The sequence below is a fragment of the Anopheles arabiensis genome, chromosome 3 (genome assembly GCF_016920715.1).
Source record: "Anopheles arabiensis isolate DONGOLA chromosome 3, AaraD3, whole genome shotgun sequence".
Classification (NCBI taxonomy): domain Eukaryota; kingdom Metazoa; phylum Arthropoda; class Insecta; order Diptera; family Culicidae; genus Anopheles; species Anopheles arabiensis.
Genome location: NC_053518.1, coordinates 71,762,621 through 71,778,371, shown reverse-complemented (window position 1 = coordinate 71,778,371; position 15,751 = coordinate 71,762,621). Strand labels below are relative to the sequence as shown.

At 46.1% G+C, this 15,751-nt stretch overlaps 3 protein-coding genes and 1 long non-coding RNA gene across 4 annotated transcripts in view; 2 read left to right on the top strand and 2 right to left on the bottom strand.

Moving 5' to 3' along the window:
- Positions 1-159: 159 nt before the first annotated feature.
- Positions 160-2,549, bottom strand: LOC120903022 (testin). The gene is made up of 3 exons (XM_040312202.1): positions 2,116-2,549; positions 1,884-2,033; positions 160-1,814 (listed from the first exon to the last, which is right to left on the bottom strand). Exons 1-3 carry the CDS (start codon positions 2,240-2,242, stop codon positions 361-363), a joined length of 1,731 nt encoding a protein of 576 aa, XP_040168136.1. The 5' UTR covers positions 2,243-2,549; the 3' UTR covers positions 160-360.
- Positions 2,550-2,806: 257 nt separating this feature from the next.
- Positions 2,807-6,968, top strand: LOC120902175 (synaptosomal-associated protein 29-like). Its single transcript, XM_040310721.1, has 2 exons — positions 2,807-3,255; positions 3,424-6,968. Exons 1-2 carry the CDS (start codon positions 3,160-3,162, stop codon positions 4,552-4,554), a joined length of 1,227 nt encoding a protein of 408 aa, XP_040166655.1. The 5' UTR covers positions 2,807-3,159; the 3' UTR covers positions 4,555-6,968.
- Positions 6,969-8,424: 1,456 nt separating this feature from the next.
- LOC120901945 lies at positions 8,425-9,616 on the bottom strand. Its single transcript, XR_005739348.1, has 3 exons — positions 9,525-9,616; positions 9,287-9,465; positions 8,425-9,171 (listed from the first exon to the last, which is right to left on the bottom strand). It is a non-coding gene; the product is annotated as an uncharacterized LOC120901945 (long non-coding RNA).
- A 3,855-nt stretch (positions 9,617-13,471) lies between these two features.
- The window catches only part of LOC120901171 (LIM/homeobox protein Lhx1), a 36,917-nt gene continuing 34,637 nt past the window's right edge, over positions 13,472-15,751 (top strand). Inside the window, exon 1 of the mRNA XM_040308881.1 lies at positions 13,472-15,385. Within this exon, the coding sequence (XP_040164815.1) occupies positions 15,343-15,385 (43 nt within the window). The 5' untranslated portion in view covers positions 13,472-15,342. The remainder of the gene's footprint in view (positions 15,386-15,751) is intronic.

The window sequence follows — 15,751 nt, the reverse complement described above, 5'->3', positions numbered from 1 at the left end:
TTGTTAACAAATCCAATAGGAATTTCGAAGGAGCCTGTTCAAAAAGCGTGCCATCGAGTCCAATTTCCAACGTATGAAGTTCACCTCCAATAGGAAAGAGTCAAGGAAGTGTCCCACAACTATGAGAACTCCCTGAAAACCCCTGTAAAATAAAATTCCTTTTTTTTGGAAAATTTCCCTTTTTTTTAAACCTCCCAAAATACCGTATACCGTATCTTTTCGACTAGCCTGCGAGTGATCGACTTTGTTAAATGCATCTTTCCAATCTGCCTATTACTATTACTACTATCGGGAGGAAGATTTAAAATACTCACACTGCCCCCTTACTATGGCATCGCTTCACCCCTTTCCGTGCGTGCGTTAAATATCCTTCGTGCACTGTGCGCTACAGTACGGCCGGTTCGCCTTCACACAGAACCGCCCGCCGATCAGCGACTTTTGGCAGTGTTTGCCACTGCACAGAAAACACTCCTTGTGCCAGTGGATCTTGTCCCAGCCGACGCCCTGTTCCGTCGGCCCGATGCACCGCTTGCACGTGGCGCACGTTTGCGCGTAGTGGCCCTTGTAGCACGGCAAACACAGCGGCTGAGCCGACCGCTCGTCCATCACGTACTGCTGCCCGGCCAGCGGTCCATCGCAGTGGTAGCAGCAGAAGTGGCGCACATGGAACGTGGCCCCCTCGGCCGCCGTGTACTCCTTCGTGAAGATCAGCTCGTCGCACGCGGCACAGCGCGGTATTTTCAGCATTGCCGCCAAATCACGCCCACAGTAAACGGCCCCACCGTGATAGAAGTACACCAGATCGGCCAACAGCTCTCCGCACCGGTTGCACTTGAAGCACTGCGGGTGCCAGATCGACCGGTCGCTGCTGCTTGCCCGGTCCACCTTTACCGCGACCTCCCCGACCGCGATCGGTTGCGTGCAGCCGGTACAGTGGTGCGCCGTCATGGCAACCGCATCCCGTACGGCTTGCTGTGCCGGTGGCATACCGCGTTGCTCGCCACCACCGCCCAGTGCCAACGCTTCCATCGGTCCGAGCAGCTGGGCGTGCGATGGACTAACGGGGATGGACCCGAACCCGGAATCGTTACTTCCGGACGGCACAAGCGTGGCACCGCCTTCACCATATGTCACCGGTTCACTGTACGCGGCTTGATGGGCGGTCGGGAACTTTAGCCGATCCACAAAGTGATCCATTTCGGCGCGAAACTTTGGATTCGCTTGATACTCCTGGTGGAATTTCACGATCGCTTCCGGTACGCTCTGGTCCACTCCACTGAGCACGGTGGCAGGATCGTACAGCATGGCTTGCGCCACCATTTCCGAGCTGCCGATGCCCATCAGATTTAGCTTGTACTTCATCTTGTCCGACAGCACCGGACTTTCCATGTAGTCCGGTCGCTTCGTTCCGTTTGTGGTGTCGACCGGCGCACTGCTGGCCGGAGCCGTTGCACCGATGCTTTGCGCCGGCTGCTGCACGACCGTGCCGTACTGCACCAGGCCAGCCGTATCGCCACCAACGCGCACCACCGTGCCCTGCCCGACGCAGTGCGTTTTAATTTTCTCCACGTAATCGCTCAGCTGGCCGGCCTCGTACGGCGTCAGGTTATGGCACAGGTTCGTGTCGAGATCGTGCGCGGGCACTTGATACTCGAGCTGCTGTTTACGCTTCTCGGCCGCCTCGCTGCCCACGATCGGGATGTTCTGCTGGCCGAGCGTCCGCATGTAGTCCGAGGCCAGCTCGGGCGTTACGTTCGGTGGGACCCAGGCCAGCTGCACCGGCTTATCGGTGGTAAGCTCGGAGATGCGAATATCTAAACGGGACGGAGAGAACATGTGCTTAATATTGTGAAGAGTGCTTAAGCGAGTGCTTTTTTACGTACATGCCGGCTTGGATCGGATTGCGCCCAAGATTTCAAACTGTGCCCATCCGCTCACATCGTCGTCGATGCAGTCGTGCTGCTCCTTGCGGCACTTGCAGTTGCGACAGATTTTACGCCAAAAGTGTAAATCCAGCCCGGGACAGGAGCTTCCTGCAAACAAAGAAGAGGTATAGGAAGTCGATCCATCGTCTCTTTGTTTCGCGCTGAAGGTCATAAATCCCTGGACTCTTACCACAAACGTTGCACGGTGCACCATTCCCGCTTTCGTGGCTCAGCTTGGCCTTGATCTGTTCACGGCGACTTTCCAGCTTCAGCAACCATTCCGGGGCGGCCGGAGATTCTATTCCGGATTCGGCCATTCTGGGTACTGGGCGTTCGTCTGCAACTTGCTGTTCCCGTGTTGTTGCTTTCCTTGTTCTGCCTGCGTGTGGCTATGACTCATCAGCACAGCGAGCGGCGAGATTTTGATGCATCGAGGAATGTGGTGAATCGACACTTTATTCCTCGAAATGGTAATTTCTAGATGATCTTTAGGAAGTTTGGATTCCAATTAAAATACTTAATTAATCGTTAGAAACACATTTGTATCACAATTCACGACAAAAAGTTGGACGAGTTTCACCGCACCACGGAATGTTTTGATAAATGAGCGATTATACGGCTGCAGGTAGGCACGGTCGGTACAGGGTGGCTCAAAACTCTGCCGGCAATAATAATAATTATTAGAAAGGGAAATAAACTGTCATTTTTCTTGTTTAATGACATATTTTTCATATCAATTGTCTATAAATAAAAAAAATAATATTTAAGAAGAGTTTTATTGATCACGATCGGAGAAACAGAAATCGAAATGCAATCGAACCATCCCGAACCATCCTGTGTAGCCGCGGCCTACGCCCCTTGACAGCTGTCAAATAATGGTAGAGGAAAAAAAATCATTACACAAAAAAAACATTAAGGCTTGGCAAGAAAAATCCGTGATTCGCTTTGGTGTGCTGCTCGTCGGACGTAGGAAAACGGAGAAAACCTTCGATTCGTTTAAAGATAAGCCAGTACGCCTACGTGGACGACGGTGTGGAAAAAGCAATCGCTGCACTTCTACGGTGAAGGAACATCAACATTCTTCCCATCCTTTGCCACCTCACGAACGATAAGGCACTGCGACTAAATTAAGGCCCAACATCAGCAGCACCAGCAGCATTCCAGTGGTGGGGGGTGGAATTACGTCCAGAAATTATCATCGGTCTCGGTACGGGGAGGGGGCGGTGATACGGTAATGTCCGGCCATCAATACGTACCGAACCCAGCGAACCTGTTCACGGACGAGGACGAAATAGACGATGAGCTCTTCCTGAGGAACGCCCGTCGCACGGTAAGTGTGTTTGTGTGTGTGTGTGTATGTGCGTGCGTGTGGGTGAGATTGATTGTGTGCAACGCCAAAGAAAACAAAGGCCAAATCGCGGTCGATAACAAAAGCGTGTAATGAGGTTGTATGATGGGGTGGTTTTCCCTCCTCCCCTCTCTTTCTCTTTCTTTTTAGGACGGCTACCTACCCGGGGATGATAAGTACGGCATGTCGAAGGTGGCGGGCGCCCCCTACACCCGTCCGGATGTGTTGGGGCCCGCGGCAGGATTTGACGGCGGGCTCGGCGGGTATGGCGGCGGCAGTAGTGGCAGCGCGGGCGGTAGTGTCGTTAGCGTCGGGCCGGGCGGTTACGTGATGGACATGCCGGCGGCCGCGTACGGTGCTTACGGTGCAGGCGTTCCTAGCAGCAAACCGCCGACGGTCGTGTACGGCAGTGCGGCGAACATGTACGCCGGCCTCGGGTCGGACGCTGGGACCGACGTGGACGACGAGATCGCGCGCCAGCGGCAAACGTTCGAGCAGCGGCGCCGGGAGCTGGAGGAAAGCACGCTGCTCACCTCCCAGCGGTGCCTCGGGGTGCTGCGCGAGACGGAGCAGGTGGGCATCGCGACGGCCGAGGAGCTGCACCGGCAGCGGGAGCAGCTGGAAAAGACCAAGAAGCAGCTGGACGAGATCAACAACTCGCTCCGCTTCAGCCAGAAGCATCTGAACAGTCTGAAGAGTGTGTTCGGTGGGTTGAAAAACTATCTCTCCGGCAGGATGGTGGCCAGCGGTGGTGGTGGTGGAGGCAGCGGGGGACCGATCGGGCCCGGAAGCGTCGTTCACCACGGGGACGGTGGTGGAATACCGCGACAGAACATATCATCTCCGACGCCGACCGAGGAGGACGAACTCTACCCGAACCCGCAGGACTTCCGCATTGCGGACCCGTACTGGACCGCGGACCAATCGCCGGTGCCACCGTCGCAGGTGCCCGGCGACTACCACCACCATCATCATCCCCATCATCCGCACCATCCACAGCAGCAGCAGCAGCAGCACCTCCATCAACAACAGCAAAAGCAGCAGCAGCAGCAGCAGCAGCAACAGATGGCAAACGGAGGCGCCGGCTTCAGCCACCAGCTCGACCAAAATCTGGACGAAATGCGGGGCAATTTGTCGCGCTTGAAGAACTTGGCCTTGGACTTGAATCAGGAAATCGACAGCCAGAACGATCTGATTGACGACATCTCGGACCGGGTGGAGGACGTGGACGTGAAGATCGGCAAGCAGAACAAAGACATGAACCGACTGTTGCGGAAGTAAGGTGCGCGTCCACATCCATTAGTGTGTGTGTGTTTACATCGAACTCTCATCCGTGGCAGGGAAGGGCAAGGACAGGGGGTAGTGTGTGCGCCCTGGGCGCTACTAAACTAAAGGTTAATGGACCGATATTATTTACGTTTACAACAAAGGGGTGTGCGGGCGTGCGCGCGGTGGCGTGCATCTTTCCTCATTCGAAGTTGTGGCCGCGTAAGTGTGTGGCGCGCGAGATCGCGAGTGTCGTTAAAATGATTGTTTGTTGGAAGCCATATGTGTGGGTATTCTGTGTACAGTATTTACAACCGGCAGGAAACGGGACGGAACAAAGAAACACGCGAAAGTAGGGCAAAAGTTACGCGTTGGTGTGTTTGCGTGTTATCATTACGACTGCGCAGACAAACACGGTGGTTTGAAGGTAAGGCGCGATCAGTGCACACGTTGACGACAGGGAACGTGGTCGCCGTTTTTATTGTTTATTTTTATGCTTTTACCGGAAAAAAGAACGATTAGACCCCGCAGTAGAGAGGAGGCAGGTGGTGGATTGATTGGTTGGTTGGGTTCCTTGCTGCAGAAAAGCACTACTAGAGCGATCTATCAGAAGGCTGTTTTTCATTACATATTAATCGAATGGTTTTAGTTTTTAGAGTAGAGGCAAGTGATTTTAGTGATCGTTCGAATACACACACACAATATATACACAAGAACGAAGACACAACGGTATACGTTTTTCGTTTGACTTTCTAAGTAACTGTTTCGGAGTTGAACAAAGGTTTTTTTGTTTTCTTCCTTAATTTTTAAGGTACGTTTCTACTCCTCTCCGACTATTAGCACTTTATGACCGATTTTGCGGTGTCTCGAAGCACACACACAAACATAAACATAATACATCCACATACGTACACATCACTTACAAATAGCGTGTTCCACACTTGACCAGTTATCATAGGGGCGAAAAAGAGGGAATTGTGAAGAGGGAGGGTGTGTGTAATAGACGCATGGCAAAAACGGCTACAAAAAGGGCATATTCTAATCACGTGCATGAACGTTATACATACAAAAAAAAGTATAAATATATATGAATACATCTCAAAGCAAAAGCAGGACGAAAAATTAAAAACTATCCCCAAACAAGCTAAACAAACGAAACAAACGAAGCAAAAAGAGAATCCATGAAAATATATATATATTCTACCAAATCGATAAATGTAAATAATCAAACCGTCTCGCGAAAAGGGCGGGATACAGATACGCGAACAGATAACTAATGGTTCCACAAATCTATTCCTGTTTCTCTACACCATTCTCTCACTCTCTTTCTATCACTTTCACTCTCTCTCTGTCTTGGAAGGCTCACGAAAGGCTCGAACCTTTCCCTCCCAAAACGACTAAAAACTTTCGACCACTCTTCATTACTCGTTTACGCTTGCCACTTCTTAGATACGAACGAACGGAGTAGGCGAGATCCCAGCACTGACGGGGAGATGATGATGATCGTTCATAGTCGCGCACGCAATGTCGTAACCAGGATGTCTTATAAGAAAATTCAAATTCCAATCCTACAACACATATACCATCAGCCTTCCTTTCTAATCGTAATTTCTCTACTCGTAAACGTAAACATGGATTCTAAAATCAAAACTAAAAACACACTATTTCACACACTCCCTTTTCATCACCCTTTGATCACCTTACTAAGTGAGAAAACATACACAAACACTCACACACACATACAAAGCAAACAAATACGATGATGATATTGTTAGATAATCGGATTGAAATGGTAATGATAGAGCAGCAAAAACAAGTAATACAACAAAAAAAAAAAACAAACCCTATAAAATGTGTACACGGAAGGAATTTAGATAGATGCAACAGCCCGGGGGACGGGTCCCCTCGCGGCACTAGCTTTAGAAGAGAATATGCAATCAGGTTGCAAGCGGAGCAAGCAAAACAAAGTAAGAAACAAAACAAAAAAAACAATTGCAAGTTTAACGGTAAGAGGTAATCATACAAAAAAAAAACAAACAAAACCAAAAATAAAACAAAAAAAATCATATACAACAAAACCATATATTTGTAAGCGAGCGCGAGATGATTGGTTTGGACAAGGAGCGCAAAATTTGGTTCCGGCTAACAGACATATACGCTCAAACGAACGTTGGAGAAAAAAAAACCATGAAGAAAATGCATACCACTCAATACCCTCAGCTGGATTGTTTAGCAATAATTATTACAATTTATTACAAATGATTACGAGAGGAAGAGAGGTAATGTGTGGGTGGTGCGAGGAGGGATAGTCGGAAGATGCATGAAGGTGTGTGGTGCAGATCAGCAAAACATACAAAGACACATCGTTTACGGATATATTTGAATAAAGGAGACTCGTTATAATTTAGTCAGAGGAAAGTGCAATCTAACTCGCGTGTGTGCCAGTCCAGTGAGTGTGTTTATTTGTTAAAGAAAAAGAGTAACAAGGGGAGTAGTTTGTCAATTTTGCATGACTATAATTGCCTACTACTAAATTGTTTTGAGTGTCCTACTAACGAACGTAACGGTTTCTAACGGTCTAAAATTAAGAGTTTTAATTTTTGGTACAACAGGGCTGTATAACAAGCTTTGTAGATGGCGCGCTGGTTTGTTATACACCTGGAAGGGATTGTGTATCTGCTAAACTGTATACCAATATTCATATTGCAGGGTTGTTCTGTTCGAAAATGATTGCATTGTGACAAAAAAATATGTTTTGCACATTTGTATTATTATTATTATTATTACTATTACTATTGTTATTATTATAGTTTTGGTTATGTTACGGAATATTATTACTGTTGTTATTATTATTATTATTGCTAAAAAATCTATTTTTAGAAATAATCAATCGTATGGGTAAAAAAATGATTCAGAGGCAGATTTGTCACTATGCTGACTAATCAGCCGCTTGGGGCCCAATCCTCCCGATCGCAAGCAAATTTCCATGAATGTAACTCTTGAATATAAAAGCATGAATCTATCACTCAATGTCGTCACTCTCTCTCTCTCTCTCTCTCTCTTGTTGGCCAGGTAACGATAGAGCACGTCGATGTGACATGACCCGGTCTATAATCATTCTCCAGGAAGCTCGGTCCCTGGTATCCATGTAGATACCCGAGATCTCCGACAGGTCTCACCTGGTCCAGCCATCGAGTTCACTGTGCTCCCCTGCGTCTTATGCTGAACTGGGGATCGCTGTCGAACACCTTCTTGGTGGGGCATGCGTTTGGGGCATGCTATCATTCCCTAGCCATCGTATCCTGGCAGTCGCTTTGGCCAATCGTCAGGATGTTCGGTTCGCCGTATAGCTCAGCAAGCTCGTGGTTCATCCTTCTTCTCCACGCTCAATGCTCGAACACAACGCCAAAGATGGTCCGGAGGATGCGTCGCTCAAACACGCCCAGAGCGTTTGCATCCTCCACTCGGATGGTCCAGGACTCGTGTCCATAGAGAACAATCGGGTGAAACAATGTGCGATATATCTCACATCGCAGTAGTCAGTGAAGCCCATAGCATGCACGATTCACCTGCACAATGCGTCTCCGGATTACGCTGCGCTCCTTTACTACTTTGAGATTGTCGCCGTCAACTAATACACTGAGATCCCAGGTGGTATGAGTCTCCGGCAAGCAGGTACTCCGTCTTTCGTCTTCATTGATTCGAAATCCAATTATTGCTGATTCGTGTTTGAGTTGGGTGTACGCCTTACAAACCTTCTTTGTTGTCCTGCCGATGGCCACATTTCGAAAGGCATTCATCTTTGAAAAATAGTTTAGATTGATAAGAATAATGACTTGTAACAACCTCCGTTTGGTGATCAAGTTTGTTCTATTCATCCTCTGATTTGGACCAGTATTAACTACCCGACGACTGCTGGATTGCAATAAAAGGTTGAGTGTTGTTGAAGATTTGACTTGAAGGCTGGTAAACCAACTAAGTTCAAGCGACAACTCAAGCACTTCAATAATGTTTACCTTCATTTCATAGTTCGATCCAAAATGTCTTCCTTTAAAAATGGTCCCGATTATTCTGATATTATTCTGTCACCCGTATTAAGTCATCAAAAGCCAAAAAAAGTCAAAGAGTGTCGATCCTTCCTGGTTGTTCCTGGTTTTCTGGTTTTCCTGTTTCACCGAATTCCTCCCACGCCCGTCCGTCCGGCCCCGGTAAGCTTTCCTGATCCTCATTTGTTTGGTACCGGTTGGTGTATCGTTTTGTAATCTGCTCTCTTCTCTTCTCCCCCCACACACACGCACGCACACGGGGTTTTGTCTGTCTGTTTAATAATTTCATGGTTGTGATCTTTTGATTAATTGAACGCAATTATCACCGGCATTTTCGGGCGGCGGCGGCGGCGGCTGCTGCTGGGAGTGTTTCTGTATCTTCTGCTCTGTTTTGCTTCCTGCTCCGACTGGCTGCCTTGTTCGGAAGTTCTTTCACGCGGTCTGGAAATGGGTCAGCGCGCATATCTCCTTTGGTAATATGTTGTACTGCTCGTTTCACGTGTTCATTTTTGGGGAATCCACACATCCGTTCCGTTTCGTTACACCCGGTTCGTGTTTGTCGCAGGTTGCTGAGGTCGCAGTCGCACTGGAAGGAAGCAGAAGGATCGTCGGGATGGCTGGCTTGCTAGCTTCCCATATGTGACCGTGTTTTTGGGGTGGATGCGGGCAACATACATACAAACACACACACACATACTCACACTGGTGAACGTAATTTTACGCACATGTGGCTATGCGGCTGGTCTCTGCTCTCTGATCTCTGTGATCATCCGGTCGGTGCTCCCCGGCCGAATCTCGCCTGTTAACGCAGTTGTTCCGGTCCCGATTCCTGTACCCGATGCGTGCCTGTGCTGTGCTGACGGGCCGTGTAATTGACAGCCTTCGGGAATGGAACGAGCCTGTAGTATAACTTAATTTTAGATAAGATATTACACTCACCAGGGAAAAAAATACACGCTTCCACACGGACACAAACACTCAAACACTTTCACACGTGCCTGACGGGGAAATTATGTTGAACAAGACTGACACGGAGCAAAAGACACCCGAAAATGTTGTAAATTAAAGGATCTCCGTAGTCGGAAGACAGGTCGAAGTAGGCGTTAAGTAGGGAAGGCATGAAGTGAGAATCGATTGCGTCGCTGCTTGTCGCTGCGCACGAAATGTCAAATTTGTAATAAGTGATGAAATATTAACTTTCGGTTGGAAATGTGACCCAATGAGGCACGGTCCTTTGATGTTTGCGGTAAATCTTGCGTCTCTTGTGTGGGTGTTTATTTGTGTGTGTGTTTTTTTATGACAGGAAGTGATATCTCGAAGAAAGCTAATGATGCTATTGAAAGGTTTGTTGTTTTCAATTTCCTCTTTTGCATATCTATTCATTTTTAAGCTCTTGTGGTAAAAGGTCATAGGTCAAACTCGCGTGACTAAGGTTTGTTTAAGGTTTGTTTTGTTTTGTTCGGATTTTATCAGAAATAAAATGGAGGATTATTTTCATGCATTTCAAACTTTTGTTTTATTTTTTATTAACAAAAATTCCCAATTTTACAGGGTTATTGCATATTTCGTATGCGAAGTTAATAGAAGCTTTATTTTTCATCAAATTGATAAATTAGTCTAATAATTCAGGTATGCTTAAATCCATAATAAATGACAAAAAATCAAATTTTATCTGAAAATTATGATTGCATTTCTCCATTAAATGAACCTCAACCAGTGGCTTATTTACCGGTAAGCAAAGTAAGCAATTGCGTGGGGCCCTGTCAATGAGGGGCCCCGGAATCTTTAATCCATTATCCATAACAGTTGATAGAATATGGCACTGTATTAGCAAGGAGGACCCCGTGGGCGATGGACGTTGGGGCCCCGCGCTAGACGAACCCTAAGCACCCCCCCCTCCCCCCCGGCAGCAACCAAATTTAAGTTGAAATGATACATAATCAAAGACGGATGCCGAGTACCCCCAGTAATCATGTACAAAGGGGCCTCAACAATTCTTACTGCTTAGGGCCCCCGACACTGTAAACCCGCTGCTGACCTCAACCATGCTATTAATTTTATATCTATTTCCTAGTTTTAAGAGGCGATTTCATCAATTGAGTATTCCAAAAAAACCAATAACAAGATTTCTAAAATAACTGAAAATATGTAAGACTTTCTCCACAATGTACAACTTGCTGGTGGAAAGCAATTCAAAGTGGGAGAAACATAAACCATTAACATACTGAAGACAATCTAAAGCACAGAATAAACAAAATTAGAAGAAAATAATTTAATTTAATAATCATTTTTGAAATTATAAATTCTAAACCTAATTCTAATATTCCTCTTAAGAGGAATGTTAAAATTTGGTTTATATTTTATTCATCTTGAAGGAGGAATGTTAAAATTAAGTTTAGATTTTATAATCGTAAAAATAATTATTAAATTAAATAATTTTCTTTTTTTTATTTATTCTACTTAGCTTTTTAATTCCACATTGTACATCTTGCTAGTGGAAAGTAATTCAAAGTGGGAGAACCATTAACATACTGAAGACAATCTAAAGCACAGAATAAACAAAATTAGAAGAACATTATTTAATAAAATAATTATTTTTAAAGTTATAAAATCAAAACGTAATTTTAAAATTCCTCTTAAAGCTTCTGCTATATGTTTCAGCACAGAATTTGGTAATGCAACCGTTATCCCTCCCAAAAAAAGAAGCTACTTTAAAGTTGTGCCCCAAACAAACACTCCACTTGCTAAACAACTGTTTCACACACAGGTAATTCGTAATAATTGCATGTTGGAGCAATCATTACCATGGGCGATGACGAACCGAACCGAACCGAACGCAAGCATTTCCACGCAAGAACAAGGACAAGGACCCCGTCACCCTCATGTCGTCCTCATGAAACAACAGTGAATTATGCAAATGCCTGCACACACACACACTCACTCATTTCATATTCACAGCGAGCGCAACTGCGTTGTTAACTGCGCTTTTGTGTCGTTTTTTTTATCATGCTCCTCATTTTTGTGCACCTACATATCGACTCACTCACTTCCCCCTCTGTCCTCTACCCTTTACCCTCATCCGCAGGAAAACAGCGCAAAATGTGTACCGGCGTGTGCACACATTAGCGATTATTAATTGGTATTTAAACGGACCGATTTAGACACAACAGAATACACTCACACACACACACACACACCAAAGTGAGAACGGGCGCGGTTCGTTTAATGGCTCTGTTGTTGATGTTGTTGTTGTTGTTGATGGTTGTTTTTGGACTGTTTTCTCTCTCTCTCTCCCCTCAGTGTGCTCCTTTCACTCACGCTTTTCCCGTGCCTGTGAACTTAAACTCTCCTTGCGTACGTGTGTGAGTATGGGGGGAGCTTTGCCCATTTTCGCCCCACATTGCCGGTTGGGAAGCGCGCCGGGGCCGCGGATGTGTCGCTTTAATGTGATTAATCGTTACATTAAATTAAAGCCCTTTTTCGCATCGTGCGCATCGTGCTAGAAAGGCCGAGAGGATGGTTAAATCTCCGACGCTTTGGCGCGTTGGTAGGCCGGTCGGATGTGAATTTAATGTTATTTTGGCTGTATGTGTGTGTGCAGCAGGCTTTAAACGGTCGATGGCATTGGCAGTGTTTAATTTAATGAGCGTTGATTTCGTTATTCGAGCCCTTGTGTTGGATGTGCTTTAAGAATTAGCTCGATGGAAGCTGTTTCTTTTGCCAAAATATTATTTATTTTGGTTGGTTCTTGTTTCTCGATTATTTCTTGAATAGCACGACGCAAATAGGCTAAATAAAATGTAATTATGTTCATAAAAGCGTAATAGAAATCATTTTAGTGTAGTTTTTTTTGCTATCCTAGGATATGAAAACTATTAACATAAGTCTGAACCTATAATAGCCTAAGAACCAATTAGAAATAAATTGAGTAAAATATAATAGATAACAATAAGAAATATGACACTTAGTTTTGTGTTTTTTTTCTGATTTCTAATTATTTGTTTACAAAAAGTCTAGGACAATCGTAGGCGATGGAACGATTCAAAAATATGTTTGAAACGATCAATCGTGGGACGAATTGATAAAATATCGAAAAGCCATCAATAAATAAAAAAACAACAATTGTAAAAATCGGAGCTCTTAGAAAATAAGAGCAACGGAAAAGTGATGAATTGTTTATTTATTTGTGTTGTAAAAATGAATAACATTGGAGACAATTTTATCGTTTCAAAATCGACAAACAAAACGATAAAAATATGATAAAAAATTGATGATGCTGCTGATATGGGGGCTGTGTTGTATCGATTTTTCCAATCCACCGTTTTGGGATCAAACGAGCAAACTTCCCGTTTTTATGTTGGTGCTTCGCGGCCTAAAAGTGCGTCCGGGACCTTCCACATTTTTTCAAGGGCAGTGTGCGAACAGAAACAACAATTCGAAAACAATTCATCCGCTCTGGGCTCTAGGGAAAAAGAGAAGGAGGATACCGCATAGACAAAGACCGAATCCGCTCGACGCCAGTCGGCCAAAGTCTCGCCATTAATAATCGAAAACTACGTAATAATTAATGTGTGCACATCCATCCTTAAATTCACCCGGTGGGCCCGTCGTTTGTTTCCTTTTCCTCCCAAGAGAACCACACACACACACACACCCACCCAAGCGCATACAATTCCAAGCCAAGGACTGGGTGGAAAAGTTTTCTTAGCAGGTAGCTTTCTTTGGCTTTCCCCCTTTTTTATTGCTACGGTGGAAGGATTAGAGGACGAAGAAAGAGACAGAGATAGAATAGAGAGAGAGAGAGCGAGAGGAAGTGAGGTGGTAGAAAGAAAAATCAAAGTTCACTGGATCAATAGTGTTGCGCCGTGTCGGTCGGAGGATGACTTTTTCCCGCGTGCGTCAAGGTGCGTGTAGGTGCACACGTGTATGTGTGACAAGGTGGTGAGGCTGTGTGTCTGTGTGTGCCGTTTTGCTGGCTGCTGCTGCGAAAAAAAGGGCGCCCCATATTTCGCCCCCCCATTTGAACGGTGAAGTGGAAAAATCAAACAGAACAGAAGGAAAACTCTCTGCAAGGGTGTGAAAGAGAGCGAGAGAGAAAGCGAGCACAACGACGGGGGAAGAAACAGCACAGCTATCTATGGCGTTCCCCCGCTCATGAACAGCGTGGAAAATGCCTGCCAGAAGCGTTGCGGGAAGGGCGGTGAAGGAGTTTTCCCAGAATCACACCTTTGCGTGGTAGAAAAAAAAGAAGGATAAGCCAGGGAACCCCTCCCGCCCGGAGAAAATCCACGGCAAAGACGACGCCATCGTCCATCGAAATTCATTCACGCTTATTCAAAGCAGGCTCCCGTTTGCGGAAAGAAAAAACACTCACACATACACACCCGCTCCCCTAGTGGCAGCAGCCTCTACACACGGGGGGGTGTTGACAAAAGTGCGATGTGCATGCGTGTGTACGATGTGCCCGTGCAAGTGAGTGAAATCGTCCACGCCGATTGGACAGAACAAACAGCGGCAGTGGCATCTCTTTCACGCACGTGCGAGCTCGCTCTCGTGCTTGCGCTTTGCCACGTTGCTAGGGGCAACGCCTTCTTTTCGCTCGGTGCGCCTGGAACGCTGTGTGCGGGAAAGAGAGCTGCCAAGTGTCGGTGAGTGCTAGTGGTCTCGCTCACACGGTAATGGGGTTTTGTGAACGGGTGCGGGTGTTTCGAGCGCGGACCACAACCAGTCAAGTCAACATTTATCCCTTGTTCGGTGCGGTTCGACAGAGCGAGGCGTGCGTGAGAAACCGTTCGATACACACACCGTTCGTGGTGGACGCGCGATTTTTGAAGTGACGTAGTGGCCGGGCAGTGTGCGTGTGCGTGTGTGGGGTTGAGTTTTTTTGTTTGTTGGTTTGTATCATCTTGTCCGAAGACGAGCATTTTCCACTGGCCAAGAAATGGGTGCAAATCACACGGCGTGACACAACGTCATCTCTCGATCGGTCCAAGTTGCCCATGGGATCTGTGCAGGAAGGTCGACGACAGGACGGCGACGGAACCGGGAATGGAGTTTAAACAGCAAGTTTAAACAAGGTCCAGCTAACAATAGCGCGACTGTGGTGTGAAAACAGTGGTGCCCCAACATTCTCTACCAACAACCCGACGGCAGTGTGGAAAGCCGAAAAGTGAAAATTCCTTCAGTGCCCACGGTGTGTTGGGAACCGACACCACCGAAAGGATAACACAGTGTGTCAGTGTGTATGTGTGTGTGTGTGTACATGTGGGAAGATAGTAAATCAAAGTGACCCGTGACCGAAAGAAATTTCCCGCATCGGAATGCAATTTACACCGAAAGAGAAAAATTAGCAAAAAAAAAGAGTTGAGCAAGTGCTTGAGAGGTAAAAGAGCTCCAAAAGTGCGTGAGTGCGTGTGTGTGCCGGTAAAGTTGTGGTTGTGTTTGTTTTTGTTTGCATCTGTCCAATTCCTATCGGGATAATCGAAAATTACCCTTTCAGTTCTCCGTGCGCCTGCTGGCAAGCGCAACATTTAAAACCAACGTACGCACACACCTTCGGTCACCGTCCGTGTGCGTGCCCGAAGGATTGTTGTCTCTCCGTCCTTCACTCACTCACCCTGCTCACCGGTTCGGTGAAACGGATTTCAAAATTTTAACGGAAGCGACCAAAACGCCCCCACGGGCAGTCGCGCTGGCGTCCTTTCTGGGGGACAGTTACGCAGCAATCGGTGCCCGGGCACCACCGGCCAAGGATCTGATGGCGTTCGGCTCGGTACTGCAGCACAACCAGCACAATATCGGTGCGTACTGGAATAATCGATGTGTCACTTTTTTTTATCTAATTTTATGTAAACTATTGGTTGATTTATTATTCTTGTGGACTAACATTGATCTAGAGGTTCTGTTTTCTTTATAAACATTTGCGTTGCCGCCTTCTCAATTTTATGCTCAAATTATAAGAAAAAAAAGTTATCTTAATTTATTGAGTTAGTTATACTAATCTCTTCATTTCTTTCATTTATCAATGCTTGATTATGAATGATTGTGGACAAGTGTTGTAATTCTTAAGAAATTATAACTATCTGTTAAGCTCCGCAGGCTTTCGTTTACTTCAAGCTCAAAACTACCAATCAAAAATTCAATGTGGAAAAACTGTAAAATTTTGC

Excerpts from the sequence above, each read along its gene's own strand:
- LOC120902175 (XM_040310721.1), top strand. The coding sequence starts at position 3,160 with ATGTCCGGCCATCAATACGTACCGAACCCAGCGAACCTGTTCACGGAC. Across the intron at positions 3,256-3,423 it reads TGAGGAACGCCCGTCGCACG|GACGGCTACCTACCCGGGGA; the intron begins GTAAGTGTGTTT and ends CTTTCTTTTTAG.
- LOC120903022 (XM_040312202.1), bottom strand. The coding sequence starts at position 2,242 with ATGGCCGAATCCGGAATAGAATCTCCGGCCGCCCCGGAATGGTTGCTG. Across the intron at positions 2,034-2,115 it reads TGCACCGTGCAACGTTTGTG|GAAGCTCCTGTCCCGGGCTG; the intron begins GTAAGAGTCCAG and ends CTTTGTTTGCAG. Across the intron at positions 1,815-1,883 it reads AATCCGATCCAAGCCGGCAT|ATATTCGCATCTCCGAGCTT; the intron begins GTACGTAAAAAA and ends CGTCCCGTTTAG.